Source organism: Oryx dammah, unplaced genomic scaffold, assembly GCF_014754425.2.
Source record: "Oryx dammah isolate SB20612 unplaced genomic scaffold, SCBI_Odam_1.1 HiC_scaffold_21, whole genome shotgun sequence".
Lineage (NCBI taxonomy): Eukaryota > Metazoa > Chordata > Mammalia > Artiodactyla > Bovidae > Oryx > Oryx dammah.
In genome coordinates, this window is record NW_024070205.1 from 75,502,086 (window position 1) to 75,516,641 (window position 14,556).

The 14,556-nt window shown below is 41.4% G+C and overlaps 1 protein-coding gene across 2 annotated transcripts; it reads left to right on the forward strand.

Moving 5' to 3' along the window:
- Positions 1-285: 285 nt before the first annotated feature.
- Positions 286-6,880, forward strand: RAB29 (RAB29, member RAS oncogene family). Of its 2 annotated transcripts, XM_040262963.1 has the most exons (6): positions 289-551; positions 672-897; positions 2,721-2,792; positions 3,969-4,150; positions 4,444-4,565; positions 4,844-6,880. In XM_040262963.1, the coding sequence occupies exons 2-6, from the start codon at positions 774-776 to the stop codon at positions 4,953-4,955; spliced, it is 612 nt and encodes a 203-aa protein (XP_040118897.1). In that variant the 5' UTR covers positions 289-551; positions 672-773; the 3' UTR covers positions 4,956-6,880. The 2 variants fall into 2 exon arrangements, with proteins under 2 accessions (XP_040118896.1, XP_040118897.1); XM_040262962.1 differs by having other exon boundaries at positions 286-897.
- Positions 6,881-14,556: the final 7,676 nt, after the last annotated feature.

A 14,556-nucleotide genomic window follows, 5' to 3' on the forward strand; every position in this document is an offset into this window, starting at 1 on the left:
TCTTAGCTCCATGAAACTTTTATTAAAGATGACACATGTATGTGGAGACAGATTTAGGAAGGTTAGATCATGCCGAACAAACCGCTTTCTGAAGGATGTTTTCTATTCCAGAATTATTTAAAAATAAAATTCCAAACCATTGAAGGAGTTTGAAACTAAGTGTATTAAAAAAAAAAAAAAATAGCGTATAAACTACACTCCCAGGAATCCATGCGGGCAAGTCGCTGCGCTCGGCAAGTAGCCTTCGCCGCAAGGTACGCTGGGAAGTGTAGTGCGCCAAGCGACGCTGCACGTGACACGCGGAGGCAGGCGAGGGGACCGCGCCACCTGAGGCGGTCCGGGGTCCGGGGGAGGCTAGGCGTACGACTCTCTTTCCCCCCCGAATTCGGTCTGTGCAGTTAGGGGATGGCCCCCATCTCCTCCCCACCGTGAGGTGAAATAAGCTGGCCGTGTTCCGTCGCCCGCCGGAGCAGCTCCGGGGAAGTCCGGGCGAGTAAGGCTTCGTGGTGCCTCGCCCCTTTTCTCGGCGGCCGGGCGGGCAGGGGAAGAAGGTAACAGCCCGGGGCTCAGAGCCTGCGCCCTGCGCTCCGCCCAGGCTGCGGCAGCGCGGGGAGGAAGCGCGTCTAGTTGAGCGCAAAGTTTCCTTTTATTTTTTTTTGCTTTCTCTTCAGAGTCGCCCTAACGGGCCATGGGGCGGGTATGCCACACTTCAGTTTGAGCGGGGGTTTCGAGACCAAGGGGTGAAAATAAGCGAGCCCCCCATCCCGCTAGCCATGAGCAGCCGCGACCACCTGTTCAAAGTGCTGGTGGTGGGGGACGCCGCGGTGGGCAAGACGTCCCTGGTGCAGCGATATTCCCAGGACAGCTTCAGCAAACACTACAAGTCCACGGTGGGAGGTGAGACGCTGCGAGGGGCGGTCGGGGGAGCGGCCGGGGTCCTGGGACTAGCCGCGGACTGGAGTGGGCTGGGGGCCGGGGGTTTTGCCGTCTTTAGGTCCTTCCGCGGGCCAGGAAGGAGCTGTCTGAGACCCTGGTGTTGGATGTGCATGTCTCTCAGGGGGGTTTTCCAGTTAAATTTTCCCAGTCAGAGCTGACCGTCTGGGAAAGGCAAAGGTGTGACGGTAGGAAATGGGGAAGGGTGGGTGAGAAAATGAGCAGTTGCTGCGTTTCGCTGGGGAACTGTGAACTCAAGCCTCCAGACTTCCTACCGTTCACCGGCAAATCTCTGCGACAAGCGGACTCCACTGAGACCTTCTGGAGAACCTGGTTAGGTACCATCTGGGCTGCTGTTCTCCCTTTCACGAGAGTTACAGACAGCTGTTGAAGGAACAGAAGGGTGTTTAACCTGGCCTCAGGGAGCCTGGCTTTGTTATGGAGATGCCTGCCGAGGAGAGCCCTTGGACACTGTCAGATGCTGATGAGCTGTGTGGCTTTTGTCCATTGATTGTTTAAAGACAACCTATTCCTAGTGTAAAATATACCACTTTTCTATTTTCCCACCCCTTTTTCTCTCAAACTAGGGAGGCAAAGGACAAAGGGGACACACCAGGGGTTAATTCACTTCTTTCCAGGTATGGCCTTTGGACTCAACTATCTTTCAAGAAGTAGGAGAATGCCTTTTAATTAAAAATTTAGCTGGGGAGAGCTGGTGAAGAGGAAAAGTAACAAACATTTATTTATCTCCATTAAAAGAACTTTTGTAATACAAATTTTGAAAATGTACACTAGTGTTCATTATGGAATTTTAAAAAATTAACATGCAATTAAGACATTTTCCTTAAGAGCATCCATCAAAATGAAGGGTTTTAAGTTTCAAACAAACAAATAAGTAACATGAGGGCCTCTGATTCATGGATTTGGTTTAAAAGTATCCCACTAATTTTTTAACAATTGCTCTAGTTTTCCTATAGTAAAGAATATAATTGACTGGCTATTTTTTTCAGTGTTTATTCTAAATTTCCCCTAGCTTTCATTTCTGTCATAGATGTGAAGAAATATATTTCCAAACATCAGAAATTATCCTGTTTCTGTCTTTGTCAAAAGCTCTTCCCCCTTGGCCTTAACTCATGGAGTCTCAGCATCTACAGATGTGGCAGGAGCTTCCAGCACAGCTCTTAAGCATCACCCATGGGGTGAATCCTCTGAGACCTTTTCACTTTATCTCATTCCTGCCCAGGATAATTCCTACAGCCTTATGAAGGATGTAGAATTCCCCCAAGGGTGTGATTTTCTCATAATACAATTGGATTAGAAACCAACAGTGAGTGGAAAATGCAAAGGCCAACACACTTACCTCATTTCTGTCTTCTACCTCATCATCCCTTCCCTGAGAAAGCCCCCTAAATCTTCCAAAAACTGTTTAACCTGAGATAAGGAGTTGTTTTTGTAATTACTCTCACCTAATATTCTCCAATTGAGTTTTCTCAGCCTGAGCCAACTGTCTGAAAAGAGATAAGGTAATATTAGTAGGATCAAATAATCGGTTTGACAAGAGAGTAAAAGCCAGAGATGCCTTCAGAAGATGCATGTGAATTATATGTCCCATATTTAGTACATGGGTGTGGTCCATTGAGGGCTTAAAATAACCAAATAAACAAACAATGAATGAATGAATTTGATTGGAGTTGTGTGTCCCTAGGGTTGTATCTGCATGTTTGATATGACTTTGTGGACTTTTTAAAGGTAAACTTTATTCAAGTATATTATACTTATATTTTCAGTGGATTTTGCTCTGAAGGTTCTCCAGTGGTCTGACTCAGAGATGGTGCGCCTCCAGCTGTGGGATATTGCAGGTAGGATGGGAAAACGGGACAAGAATAAGGGGAGAGATTTTGGTTTAACCAACAAGCTTTCAGAGAAAAAGTAGAACCAAACTTTTTTTTCTGAAGCTGGAATGATCAGACTGCTCTGAGGGTATGTAAGCTGAATAGATGTAGAGATTTTGTAGATGTGTTCTGTAAATGTTTTACCCTGAATAAATATAGAGCCGTCTCTGTGTGGGTGGAGGGGTGGTGAGGTAGTGAACTATGAAGACCATAGGCAGATGCTCCCACAGCAGGCAGAGGGTGCTCTTTCTAAGGTTTCCAGCTAACCTTGGTGAGAAACAAGTGAAGAGAAGACAATAATAATAGCTAGACAGTGTATTAAAAAGCAGAGACATCACTTTGCTGACAAAGGTCTGTCTAGTCAGAGCTATGGTTTTTCCAATAGTCATGTGTGGATGTGAGAGTTGGGCCATAAAGAAGGCTGAGTGCTAAAGAATTGATGCTTTCAAATTGTGGTGCTGGAGAAGACTCTTGAGAGTCCCTTGGACTGCAAGGAGATCAAACCAGTCAATCATAAAGGAAATCAACCCTAAATATTCATTGGAAGGACTGATGCTGAAGCTGAAGCTCCAGTACTTCTGGCCATCTGATGCAAAGAGTGGACTGATTGGAAAAGACCCTGATGCTGGGAAAGATTGAAATCAGAAGGTGAAGGGAACGACAGAGGATGAGATGGTTGGATGGCATCATAGAGTCAATGGACATGAGTTTGAGCAGACTCCGAGAGATAGTGAAGGACAGGGAATCCTGGCATAATGCAGTCCATGGAATCACAAAGAGTTGAACATGACTGAGCGGCTGAACAACAACCCTTATTTATTATTTGCTAATCATTTTTCTAAACGTTTTAGATTCACTGAGTCATTAATCTTTACAACTAGCCTGTAATAAAAAACCACTGCTTTCCCCCCACTTTACAGATGAGCAATCTGAAGCACTGAAACCTTGACTTATCCAAAGTCACATAGATGGTAAATGACAGAGCAGGAATTTGGAAGTGGATGATCTGGGTACAGAATCTGGACTCACCCGCTCCTCATACTGCCCTCTTTCCTTAAATGAAGATGGAAAGGGCAGGGTGTCAGAGAGGGTCCCCAAGCTGGTTCTAAGGATCACCTTCTCAAGAACTGTATTACTTCCCAGGGCAGGAGCGCTTCACCTCTATGACCCGACTTTACTATCGGGATGCCTCAGCCTGTGTTATTATGTTTGATGTTACCAATGCCACTACCTTCAGTAACAGCCAGAAATGGAAACAAGACCTGGACAGCAAGCTCACACTGCCCAATGGAGAGCCGGTGCCCTGCCTGCTCTTAGCCAACAAGGTATGTGGGTCAGCTTGGAAAACAGCCCCTGGCTTCAGTCTGTGGTCAGAGAGTAAGTGAATCTAAAATGCACTCTGATTCTAGGTTTCCACTTGCCCTTCTCAAGCTGGCAAAATCTTCTCTACCTCTCTTCAAGAGATGTTGAAACTTTCTTTGAGAAGAACATTGACTGTAGATTTCTGATGCTTCTGTTCTAGCCATTGGGGGAACTATTTTAAATCCATGTGTATCTGAGCAATGTTCCTATTCCCAGGAAGTTTATGGTGGTGCCTTTAATTTATTTTCTTTGCCAGTGTGATCTATCCCCTTGGGCAGTGAGCCGAGACCAGGTTGACCGGTTCAGTAAAGAGAATGGTTTCACAGGTTGGACAGAAACCTCAGTCAAGGAGAACAAAAATATTAATGAGGCCATGAGGTGAGTAGCTTATGCTGTTCTAGGGATAAGCATACAGATTTACCCATCTTTCACTGCAGCAACTTGGACCTTCTTGTTTCTGAGCAAATAAGAACAGACTGAGCCAATGGAATGCCAACTTCTGAAGGCCAGGGATGCTGTATTCTCTCCTGAGATAATTGGGGACAGTGAGGCATTTAAACCTTGTGGCTTTACTGAATGCCATCTGGTGACAAAGCAGACAATATCTGCCATTTCACCATTCAGTTTCTGAGGCTTATTTTTTATTTGATTTTTAGAGTCCTCATTGAAAAGATGATGAGCAATTCCAGAGAAGATATGTCTTTGTCCACCCAGGGGAACTACATCAACCTGCAAACCAAGCCCTCCTCCAGCTGGGCCTGCTGCTAGTAGCATTTGGCTTGTTTTCCCTCCCAGCTCCAGGAAGTCTTTCTCTTCCCTTTGGTTGCCCATCCAACAGTTGTACTAAGTACATTTGACCTGTCTGCTGGTGACTGTCTGGTAAGGAGAACCATCATCACTAAGAAAAGACACATGGGACCCATGGGCATTTCTGCCTCTTGCTTGCTGCTGGCTTAGAGAGACCAGTCTCTTCTGTCCAAACAAGATCATCTCATCCTTCAGTTTGTGATCTGGGATTGATTTTGTGGCAAGGATTAGAAATTAGCATCTGTGTTTCAAGAAGCATAATTCTCACCTGCTTTTGAGTGTATTTTTCCGTTCAATTTATATTGCTATCCCAGTCTGATAGGACTTCAGTTGCAAGGAAAGTGAGATCAAAGCTCATTTCCTAAATTCCTTGTTGGCCATTGCTCTCAGATTCTTTCCGTTCTGCCTTTGAATTAAACATCTGATTCTGAAATGCAGGAGGAGTGGGGCCAGATAATATGTGTTTAGGGCTACTGAAGGCCCTAAACTAAAAGTCACTGTATTTTTTTAAGATTCTAAAGTTGTATTAGCTTTCTCTTGTCTTGGCTTGAAGAATAGCCAAGCTTTTAAATGAACTCTTTGGTGAGAGCATTTCTTTCTCAAAAGAAATCAATTCTCACATTAGTGTTTTCTAGTGTCTTTCTCCCAGTGGGCTGGGGACCGGGTTTGCAGGTTTCTGGGTTGATGCCTTGCTGCATAATGCTGCAAGTGACATCAGTTGGCCATGGTGCCCTAAAATAGGTCTGTTCCTCAAAGCTCTGGTAGTCTGAGTGGAAGAAGAGGGAGAGGTTAACAGAACAAAATCCTGTGGGACAACTTGCTTATGAGCACTTTTGTGGCCAGCACTTAACAGTCATAGGAAATAAATATTATGTATAGACCTTTGCCTGGGGGTAGAAAGTAGATAGAAAATCATTAGGTAATTTAAGTGCTAAATTGGGTAGAGTTTTTAGTATCCAATCACTTCTAGACAGTTTAATTTGTTAAATTCTCACAGGATGGTGATTTATAACCTACCTAGAGTTATGAATAGTCTTAGTGAGCTCAGACTTAGAGCTCTGTGAGAGACACACAGCTAAATAAGTGTTCTAAATCTGTGGTTCCCACATCTGATCAAAACCACCTGGAAAGTTTGTTTAAAGATTTTAAAATGTTTTAAGATTTGTGTTTCCCAATCTAACCTACTAAATCACAATGTCCAGGAGTGAAACCTGGGGATTCATTGTTGGTTGTTGTTTTCAAAGCTTCCCAGGCAATTCTGATCAGGCCAGTTTGGAAACCACAGCTGGAGAATGTGGTAAAAATGCAGAGATCCAGGCCTTCCCACTGAAATGTTCCTGGGCTTCTGTAGGCTCCGTTAGTTCTCTAGGTGATTTTGACACATACCAGACTGGGGCTTCCCAGGTGGCACTAGAGGTAAAGAACCCGCCTGCCAGTGCACTAGACATAAGAGATGAGGGCTGGATCCCTGGGTCAGGAAGAACCCCTAGAGGAGAAAATGGCAACCCACTCCAGTATTCTTGCCTAGAGAATCTCATGGATAGAGGAGCCTAATGGGCTACAGTCCATAGCGTTGCACAGAGTCTGACATGACTGAAGTGACTTAGCACGTATGCGTGAAGACTGAAAACCACCCTCCTAAGAGATCAGAAGCCAGATACCAGAGCCTTTGGTGGTTTGTTTTTAATGCCAATTGTTATAAATTTTACACAGTCTTTTTAGACCTTCAAGTTCTCTTTTGTATTACCCATTCCAGGTAGAGTTTTTATTACAGTGATTCTGAAAATAATAGTGGAAGAACAAGTTCTCTGTAAAAAGAAAATTGATTTTTATTCAATGATTTGAACCCCTGCAAAATCACAAATAAATGGGAAATAAGTGTTGTATTCATGGTAGTTATTGACCTTCAATATGAGTTTGTTAAAGTGTTATTTTATACTGATAAGAGTATTATAGAAATGGAGACTTTTTAAAATACCTTCTTTAAAATGAAGGTAAATGTTACTCTGTTATATGTTAATTTACTAGCACCAGTTGCCTTGTTCCAATTCAGTACCTGATGTAACTTCTCAAATACTGCTTGGAAATGTGACCATTTTTTAAAAAATTGAATGTTTTCTTTTCCCACTGGCTGACTCAGGATATTTCTGCCTTTTCAAGCATTGCTAGAGGCTGGCCTGCCAGCCCTTCTGGATTTTCTCTCCCAACTGGTGAACATTATGGCCCTTAAACCAATTAAAGAAGAAAGTGAAATATAATTCCTCTCCATACCCCTATCTGTAAAGAAAAGAGAAAGTAATTAAGATAAGAATAAAAAAATATTTACATGATTAGAAATGTGATTATATTAAAAATAATTAGATCTTATCATTTGGATGCTACTTCTCGGGTAAAACTGTTTGGAACATGGATATCATTGTAGCCCTTCCCTAGAGAAATTTCCATATTTGAGACAAGATGCCCCTCCACCTATCCAGCTAGTCTGTGGCCAAGAAGAAAACATAGGCATTCCCTGCAGAGTGTTCTAAGAGATGCAAGGAAGGGCTGAGAACAGAGCTGTGGAATTGTGACTGCCTTGGCTTGCTACTTTGAACAGAATAGCTGAGTGATCAAACAAGCTGGGAAAGGAACCACAGGTCACGAAAGGCCCCTCAACAGTAAGTGATGGTTTGCTCTTCTGTGCTATAATGAGCCGGAGTTGCTCTAAGATGATTTCTCTAACTCATTTAACAATAGCTGAGGACTATTTGGGTTCCTCATTTCCCCCCTTATCTCCAGATTTAACTCTTTTCCTTAGCTGGTCTGTATTCTGTCCCCAGAACACTGTCCCATCTAACAGAAGGCTCTTCCTGCCTTTTATCCTTTTGTAGGCAGTGGCCAAGGTTAGCAGATGTAAAAATTTCCATGATAGATATTCTGTACAATCCAGTGATTAGATTGCTCAAGGAAATAAACTTCAGTGCCCTTTTCTCCTTCACCCCCTTCACTATGTATAGGAAGAGGCCCCAGCTGTGTACATGGCTCATTTATTAAAGGCAGATACCCCCCATGCTGCAAAGTAGAATAGGTAGAAAGCCACTCGAAAATGTGCATTGGAAAGAATTCTACATGTATTTTTGACTTGAGAATATATCTACGCATGATCTTTGTTGTTGTTAGAAAAACCCTGCCTTCTCCTTGGCTTTCGAGCATAATCTGAATTTTGTTCAGTTTTATCTGCAGAGTTTTAGTATAATAATGGTATTGCTCTTCTTTAGGTTTCTCCAGGGAAATAGAACTAATAAGATACAGATATGTAGGTATGTATATATATGAATATGTGTGTGTATATATGTAAAGGGATATATTATAAAAATGTGTCTCGTGTGATTATGGAGGCTGGCAAGCCTGAAACCTGTGGAGCTGATGCCCCAGTTCAAGTCCCCAGACTGGCAGACTGGAAGAGCTGATTTTCCTGTTCAGAGGCTGTCCGACAGGAGAATTCTCTGCTACTCAGGATGGGGAGTCAGCCTTTTGTTCTGTTCAGATCTTCAACTAACTGGATGAGGCCTACCTATATTAGAGAAATCAATCTGCCTTATGGCATCTACCAATGTAAGTGTTAATCTCATCCCAAAACACCCTCACAGAAACACCCAGAATAATGGTTAAACAAATATCTGGGTAAACCCATGTTCCAGTCAAACTGACACACAAACTTAACCATTACTTGCACTTAACAGTACTTTTCTATGTAATGGTGCTGTTTTGATAACTTTCTTTACACTCAACTTGATTTAACTGATTAGGAACTAACCTACATATAATGGGAGTAAAGAGGAAAAGCAGATATGAAAGGAAGAAAATAAGATAGACATTTTATGATTTATCATGACCTGAGAAAGGCAGTCCAGTAGTACTAGATACGAATATCTGACTTTACATAAACTCTTCCCTCAGACCTGTGAGTTGTGCATGTTTCTTACACTAACCTGGAAATAAGAAAGTAAACAGTTCTCATTTTATATTTGAGGGAAAAACTGTCTCAAAATTTGACTAATGAAAGACAGCCATTTGAATCTGTAATAAAGCCAAGACATAACTGCAAATCTTCAAATTCCCCATCTCCATTCTTTCATTTAGGTTTCTGGGAAGTCTTTGACCTGAAAAACCTATTTTATTAATAGAATATGAGCCCAGACATTTAGAGAAACAGAACTGACCCTTTTTGGGTTGGAAATGTAGTTTGTATTAGATAGACTTTGAGATTGTGTTCAGAGATGTGTATAATTAAACTTGGGGCTAAGTTTAGTGCTGTATGAATAGCACGCAGCACAGATGTGTCCTGAGATGTTTGACAAGTTCCAGTGACTAAGATAATGTCACCCAAATGCAGTGACTGTCATTTACTTTTGAACATCAGCTTTATTGTTAGCAATACAGAAATTGTTTAAAAGTTATTCTTTTCCATTATAGTTTATCACAAGACACTGAATAGATTCCTGTACTATACAGTAAGACCTTGTTGTTTGTTTTATATATGCAAGTACAGGGATTTTAACAGCCATTGCATTTTCTATAAGCCAAATACATATTTGTCTAAGCAGGTCACATGGATTATTTTTATTTTCACAATGATCCCAAGATTCTATATGTGTAGACACTTAAGACACAAAAATTAAGACTGCTCAAGGTTAGACAGCTAGAGAGTGGCAAACTCATTTTTAACCTTTAGCTGTGTTAACCTCAGGAGCTCCTTTTACTAAATAAACTGCCTCCTGTTTTGTATGTGTCTGTTTTGGTGGTGGCATCCTTGACGTTTGCCCACATAAAGAGTAATTTATTAAATGGGTGTACAGGTTTTTAAGTACTTCTATAACAATTTTAAATCTTCTCCTTAAGGAAAATGTCCCACAACCCAAACAAAACCTCTGTTTACATTTTGATAAATTTATGTTCAGTCCATTTTTTTCATGTGCAGACTTTTTTCGTACACTTGTTTTCACACTTAAGGCAGTTTTCACTGCATACTTTTTATGTATCCAGTATTACAGTAGGAGTCGTGGAGGATATAAAGATCTATGCCATAGAAGTTCATGGAAGGCGGTCAAGAAAGATTTCTTAAAGGGAAGTAGGACATGAGATGGATACCAATCAAGAAAGAGGTAGGATAGGATTTCAGGCTGGGAAGAAAGGAGGCTTAGAGTTTTTATGCAGGTTTGAGTAGTCACCAGTAGACCAAAAGGGTCATATTATAGAGCAGTGGGAAATAAGGTTAGAAAGACCATGGAGAGATTATATAGGTCACTAATTAAGTGGTATACCTACTGTTATAATTGTGGGATAAGACCTGGGGAAGAAATGCTTTCTGTCCAGGAAGGGCAGTCCAGAAGAGAGCCAGGCATGTAAAAGAATTGCATCTCACTGAAGGGAGTCTACTTTTTGTAGTGATGTAGGACAAGGAAGGAGGTCAGGAAAAACCTCATGGAAGAGGGCACTCCAACTGGAGGACTACAAGAAGAAATGCATTCTTAGACAGGATAAAGTGAATAAAGGCGTGGGGGCACTCACTAAACATCAGAGCTTGCTGTAAGGACAGTAGATGGATGTTAGACCTGGAGGGGAGCAGGGGTAGAGAGAGGATGGATGGAGGAGAGCAGGGGACTGTGGGAAAATGAGATTGGAGATAGGGTAAATCAGGAAGAGCTCTATAGGCCATGCTGAGGCATCTGAACTTCATTTTGTTGGAGAACTGTTAAAAGGTTTGTTTTTTTAATATTTTTTTCTAATTGAAAAATACATAAACATTATTAATTTTTTTAATGGCTTAAAACAACAGAAATGTATTATTTTATAATTCTGGAGGTCAGAGATCCAGAATAGGTTGCATTGGACTAAAATCAAGTTGTTGGCAGGACTGCATTCCTTTCTAGAGACTCTAGGGAAGAATCATTTTCTTACCTTTTCTGGCTTCTGGAGGCCATGCACATTCCTGGGCTCATGGTCCCCTTCTTCCATCTTTGGAGCCAACAAAAGTCCGTCAAGTCAGTTTATCACTCTGACATTTCTTGTCCCTCTCTTCGACTTTTAAGGACCGTTGTGATTACACTGGGCCTGCTCAGATAATCCAGGTTAATTTTATATTAAGATCAGCTGATTAGCAATCTAGTTCCCCTTCCTATGTTCACAGGTTCCAGAGATTAGGTCATAGAACTGAGGAGTAGTGGGTTAAGGAACTTGTTAAGGAGTCACACGACTAGCTGGTAGTAGGGCCAAGAACATTATTGTTATAATTCACATAATATATTTTTTAGAAGGAAATAGATTTCTTTTGTAATTTGACCTCTGAAAGACAACTTAAGAGTATGAATATTCCTCCAGGATTTTCTCTGCATATGCAGTCCCAGCTGTACAACTAACTCTTTCTCCTAAAAACAAAACAAAACAAATTTGTACACGGCTTCCTGAAACTTGCTTTTTTTCTTTTTTAATGTATCTTGGATATCTCCCCTTGTAAGAATACACAGTTCTACCTCATTCCTTTTACTTGCTGCATAGGATTGTATGGATGTATTATAATTTACTTGACCAGTTATCTGTTAGTGGATGTTTGGATTCTTTTTCCTCTCTACAAATAGTGCCACAGAATCTCTCTATAAATAGACTTGTGTGAAACCTTCTTTATGAACTCCTAGAAGTAAGTCAAAGGGTATACATACTTTAAATATAGTGCCAAATTTCCCTCCAAAATGTTGGTCCCATTATATACTCCCACCAGTAAGATATGAGGGGCCAGTTTATCTATATCCTTAACAAGACTCTTTTCAACCTTTACCAATTTAAGTAGTGAAATGTAAAAAAAAAAAAAAAAAACTTGGTTATGATTAAATGTAATTGTCATTTTTATTTCTTACATTAGTCACCTATTTGTAGCCTATGTCTGTTTTTACTTTGTTGTCTTTTTTAGTGCTTTTGTAAAAGCTCATTCTATATTAAGGATATTAACTTTTTCTCATACATATTGTAAATATTTTCCCCAGTTCATGGAGAGGTTTAAAGTAGAATAATATTAGACTTGTGCCTGAGCAACTCTGGCAACAGCTTAAATGTTAGTATAAAGTATTCAGACTTTATTATGAGAACCATAAGGACATATTGAAAATTTAATTATAGGAATGCCATGAGTGCCGTACTTCAGGAAGATAGTATTGTCTGTTGTATCTACCACACATTCCAAAAAGGGGAGAGAAGCTGTTGCAGTAATTTAAGCATGAATGGTGACAATGGACATGGCAAGTGAATAGTGAATTTGAGAAATGCAATGAAGAAAGAATCAAGAGGTTTCCGTGTTGAAGACTTAACAGTGAAGGGGTGGGGTGGAGTCAGTAGCACCAAGGATTTGAGCTCGGGCGATTAAGAAGATGCTGCTGACAGAAATGAGGAGTCAGGAAAAGAATGTGGGTAGGGGAGATAATTTGTTTGGCATAGATGAACTGAGCTTGTGGGTATTCAAGTGGAAATGTCTGCTAGGCAGTCAGGATACTGGACTGGAACTCCAATATCCTGGAATTCACTGGAGGCAGAGAGGCTAGCAGCAGTTGATAGAATCATGTCCGTACTGGGTGTGGTCAGAATACAGTCCTCCTAGGAATGGTTAGGATATAGTGGAGAATGAGTGATAGCACCTTGGACATGTTATTGTTGTTCAGTCACTAAGTTATGTCCAGCTGTTTGCGGCCTCATGAACTGCAGCACGCCAGGTTTCCCTGTCCTCCACTATCTCCAGGAGTTTGCTCAAGTTCATGTCCATTGAGTTGATGATACTGTCTAACCATCTCATCCTCTGCTGCCCTCTACTCCTTTTGCTTTCAGTCTTTTCCAGCATCAGGGTATTTTCCAATGAGTTGGCTGTTCACATCAGGTGGCCAAAGTATGGACATACCTCCTTGGATATTCATGGAGGTAAAAGATGACTGTCATCACTTCTGTCACCTCTTCTCCATGTGTAGCTGTGGGCACTCTTTGTTTACTCTCCTCCCGAGGATTGTTATGTTCCGGTGGAGGCATAAACCAGCTGTTGGATTTGGTTTTTTCTCTTCAGTGAAGACAGTGTAATTCATTCTACCTCCTGCAGTGCTCCATAGTGTCCAACCTACTTTCACAAGGGAGCCCCTTTTGTTGCTATTGTTACACCCATCTTGTGAAGGAGGGAAGGGCCAACATAATTCTCTCCATTTTACAGATGAAGAAGCAGAGGCACAAGAATTTAAAATTTGCTGAAGATCACCTAGGTAGTAAACACACAGTGCTCAGGGCCAACATTCTTCATCACAAATTCAATGCTCTTTTTGTTATACCTTGGGGCTTCCCCTTTCAGTAGTGTTCACTTAACAGTGTTTGCTGGTGGTTTAGATGGATAAGGCTGTGTTATCTTTCATGTTACAAGTGCAAGTTTTCTATTACTGCTGTTGAGCAAAACAGCAAGTGTTAGTGTTGGGGTTTTTTTCCTTCAATCTGATGTCAAGTTGTACATCCTGTTTGTCTTAGTAACAGAAACCCACCTAAACTTAGCTCTTAACATTCTTTTATTTATTTATTTTTGGCTGTTCTGGGTCTTCCTTGCTTCGTGGGCTTTTCTCTAGTTGTGGCGAGTCAGGGGTGCTCTTCCTTGTGGTGCGCAGGCTTTTCATTGCTCTTGTTGCGGCACATGGCTCTAGAGCACAAGGCTTTCAGTAGCTGCAGTGTGTGGTTCCCGGGGTTCTAGAGCACAGGCTCAGTAGTTGTGGTGCACAGGCTTAGTTGTTCCATGGTATGTGGGATTTTTCCAGACCAGGGATTGAATCTATGTCTCCTGCATTGGTAGGCAGATTCTTTACCATTTAGCCACCAAGGAAGCCCCATCTCTTAACATTCTTAGGAATAGAAAGGAAGATGGAAGTCTGGAGCAGAAGAAATACACACTTGAGAAAATAAAAAATTTACACTTGAGAAAATGAATTAGAAAGTTTAAATTGACTTTGGCCCAGTCTTTTTCTGGCTGTGACCTGAGGCAAGGAAGCATCCTTTTTAACCATGAACCTATCTCCAAGAAGGTTTTTGGCCACTGGGGTTACAGAAAGACTAACAAAACACACAGCTCCTCTACCCCACCCTTTCTTATGAGTGTTGTGATGGGACAGAGGGTCAGCAGGTTGGAGGTAAAAGATTTTTAAAAAGAAGAAGAAGGAAAAAGAAAACACAACTCTGGAGAATCTTTCTTTAATTTCCTGGCAGGGTCTTCAAAGACAGGTCCTTTTCTGAGCTCCTGTAGACAGTAGAAGCAGTGTCTATCTTTATTTTTCTTTTAATGGACAATGTGGAATCTTTAATTGAAGTATTTAAGAAAGAACATTTGTCATTCTGTTATGGTTGGTGTAGCATACAGCCTTACATAGTTTCTTTTTTTGTTAATTTTTATTTTAATTGGAGGCTAAGTACTTTACAATATTGTGGTGGTTTTTGCCATACATTCACATGAATCAGCCATGGCTGTACGTGTGTTCTCCATCCTGACCCTCCCTCTCACCTCCCTCCCCATCCCATC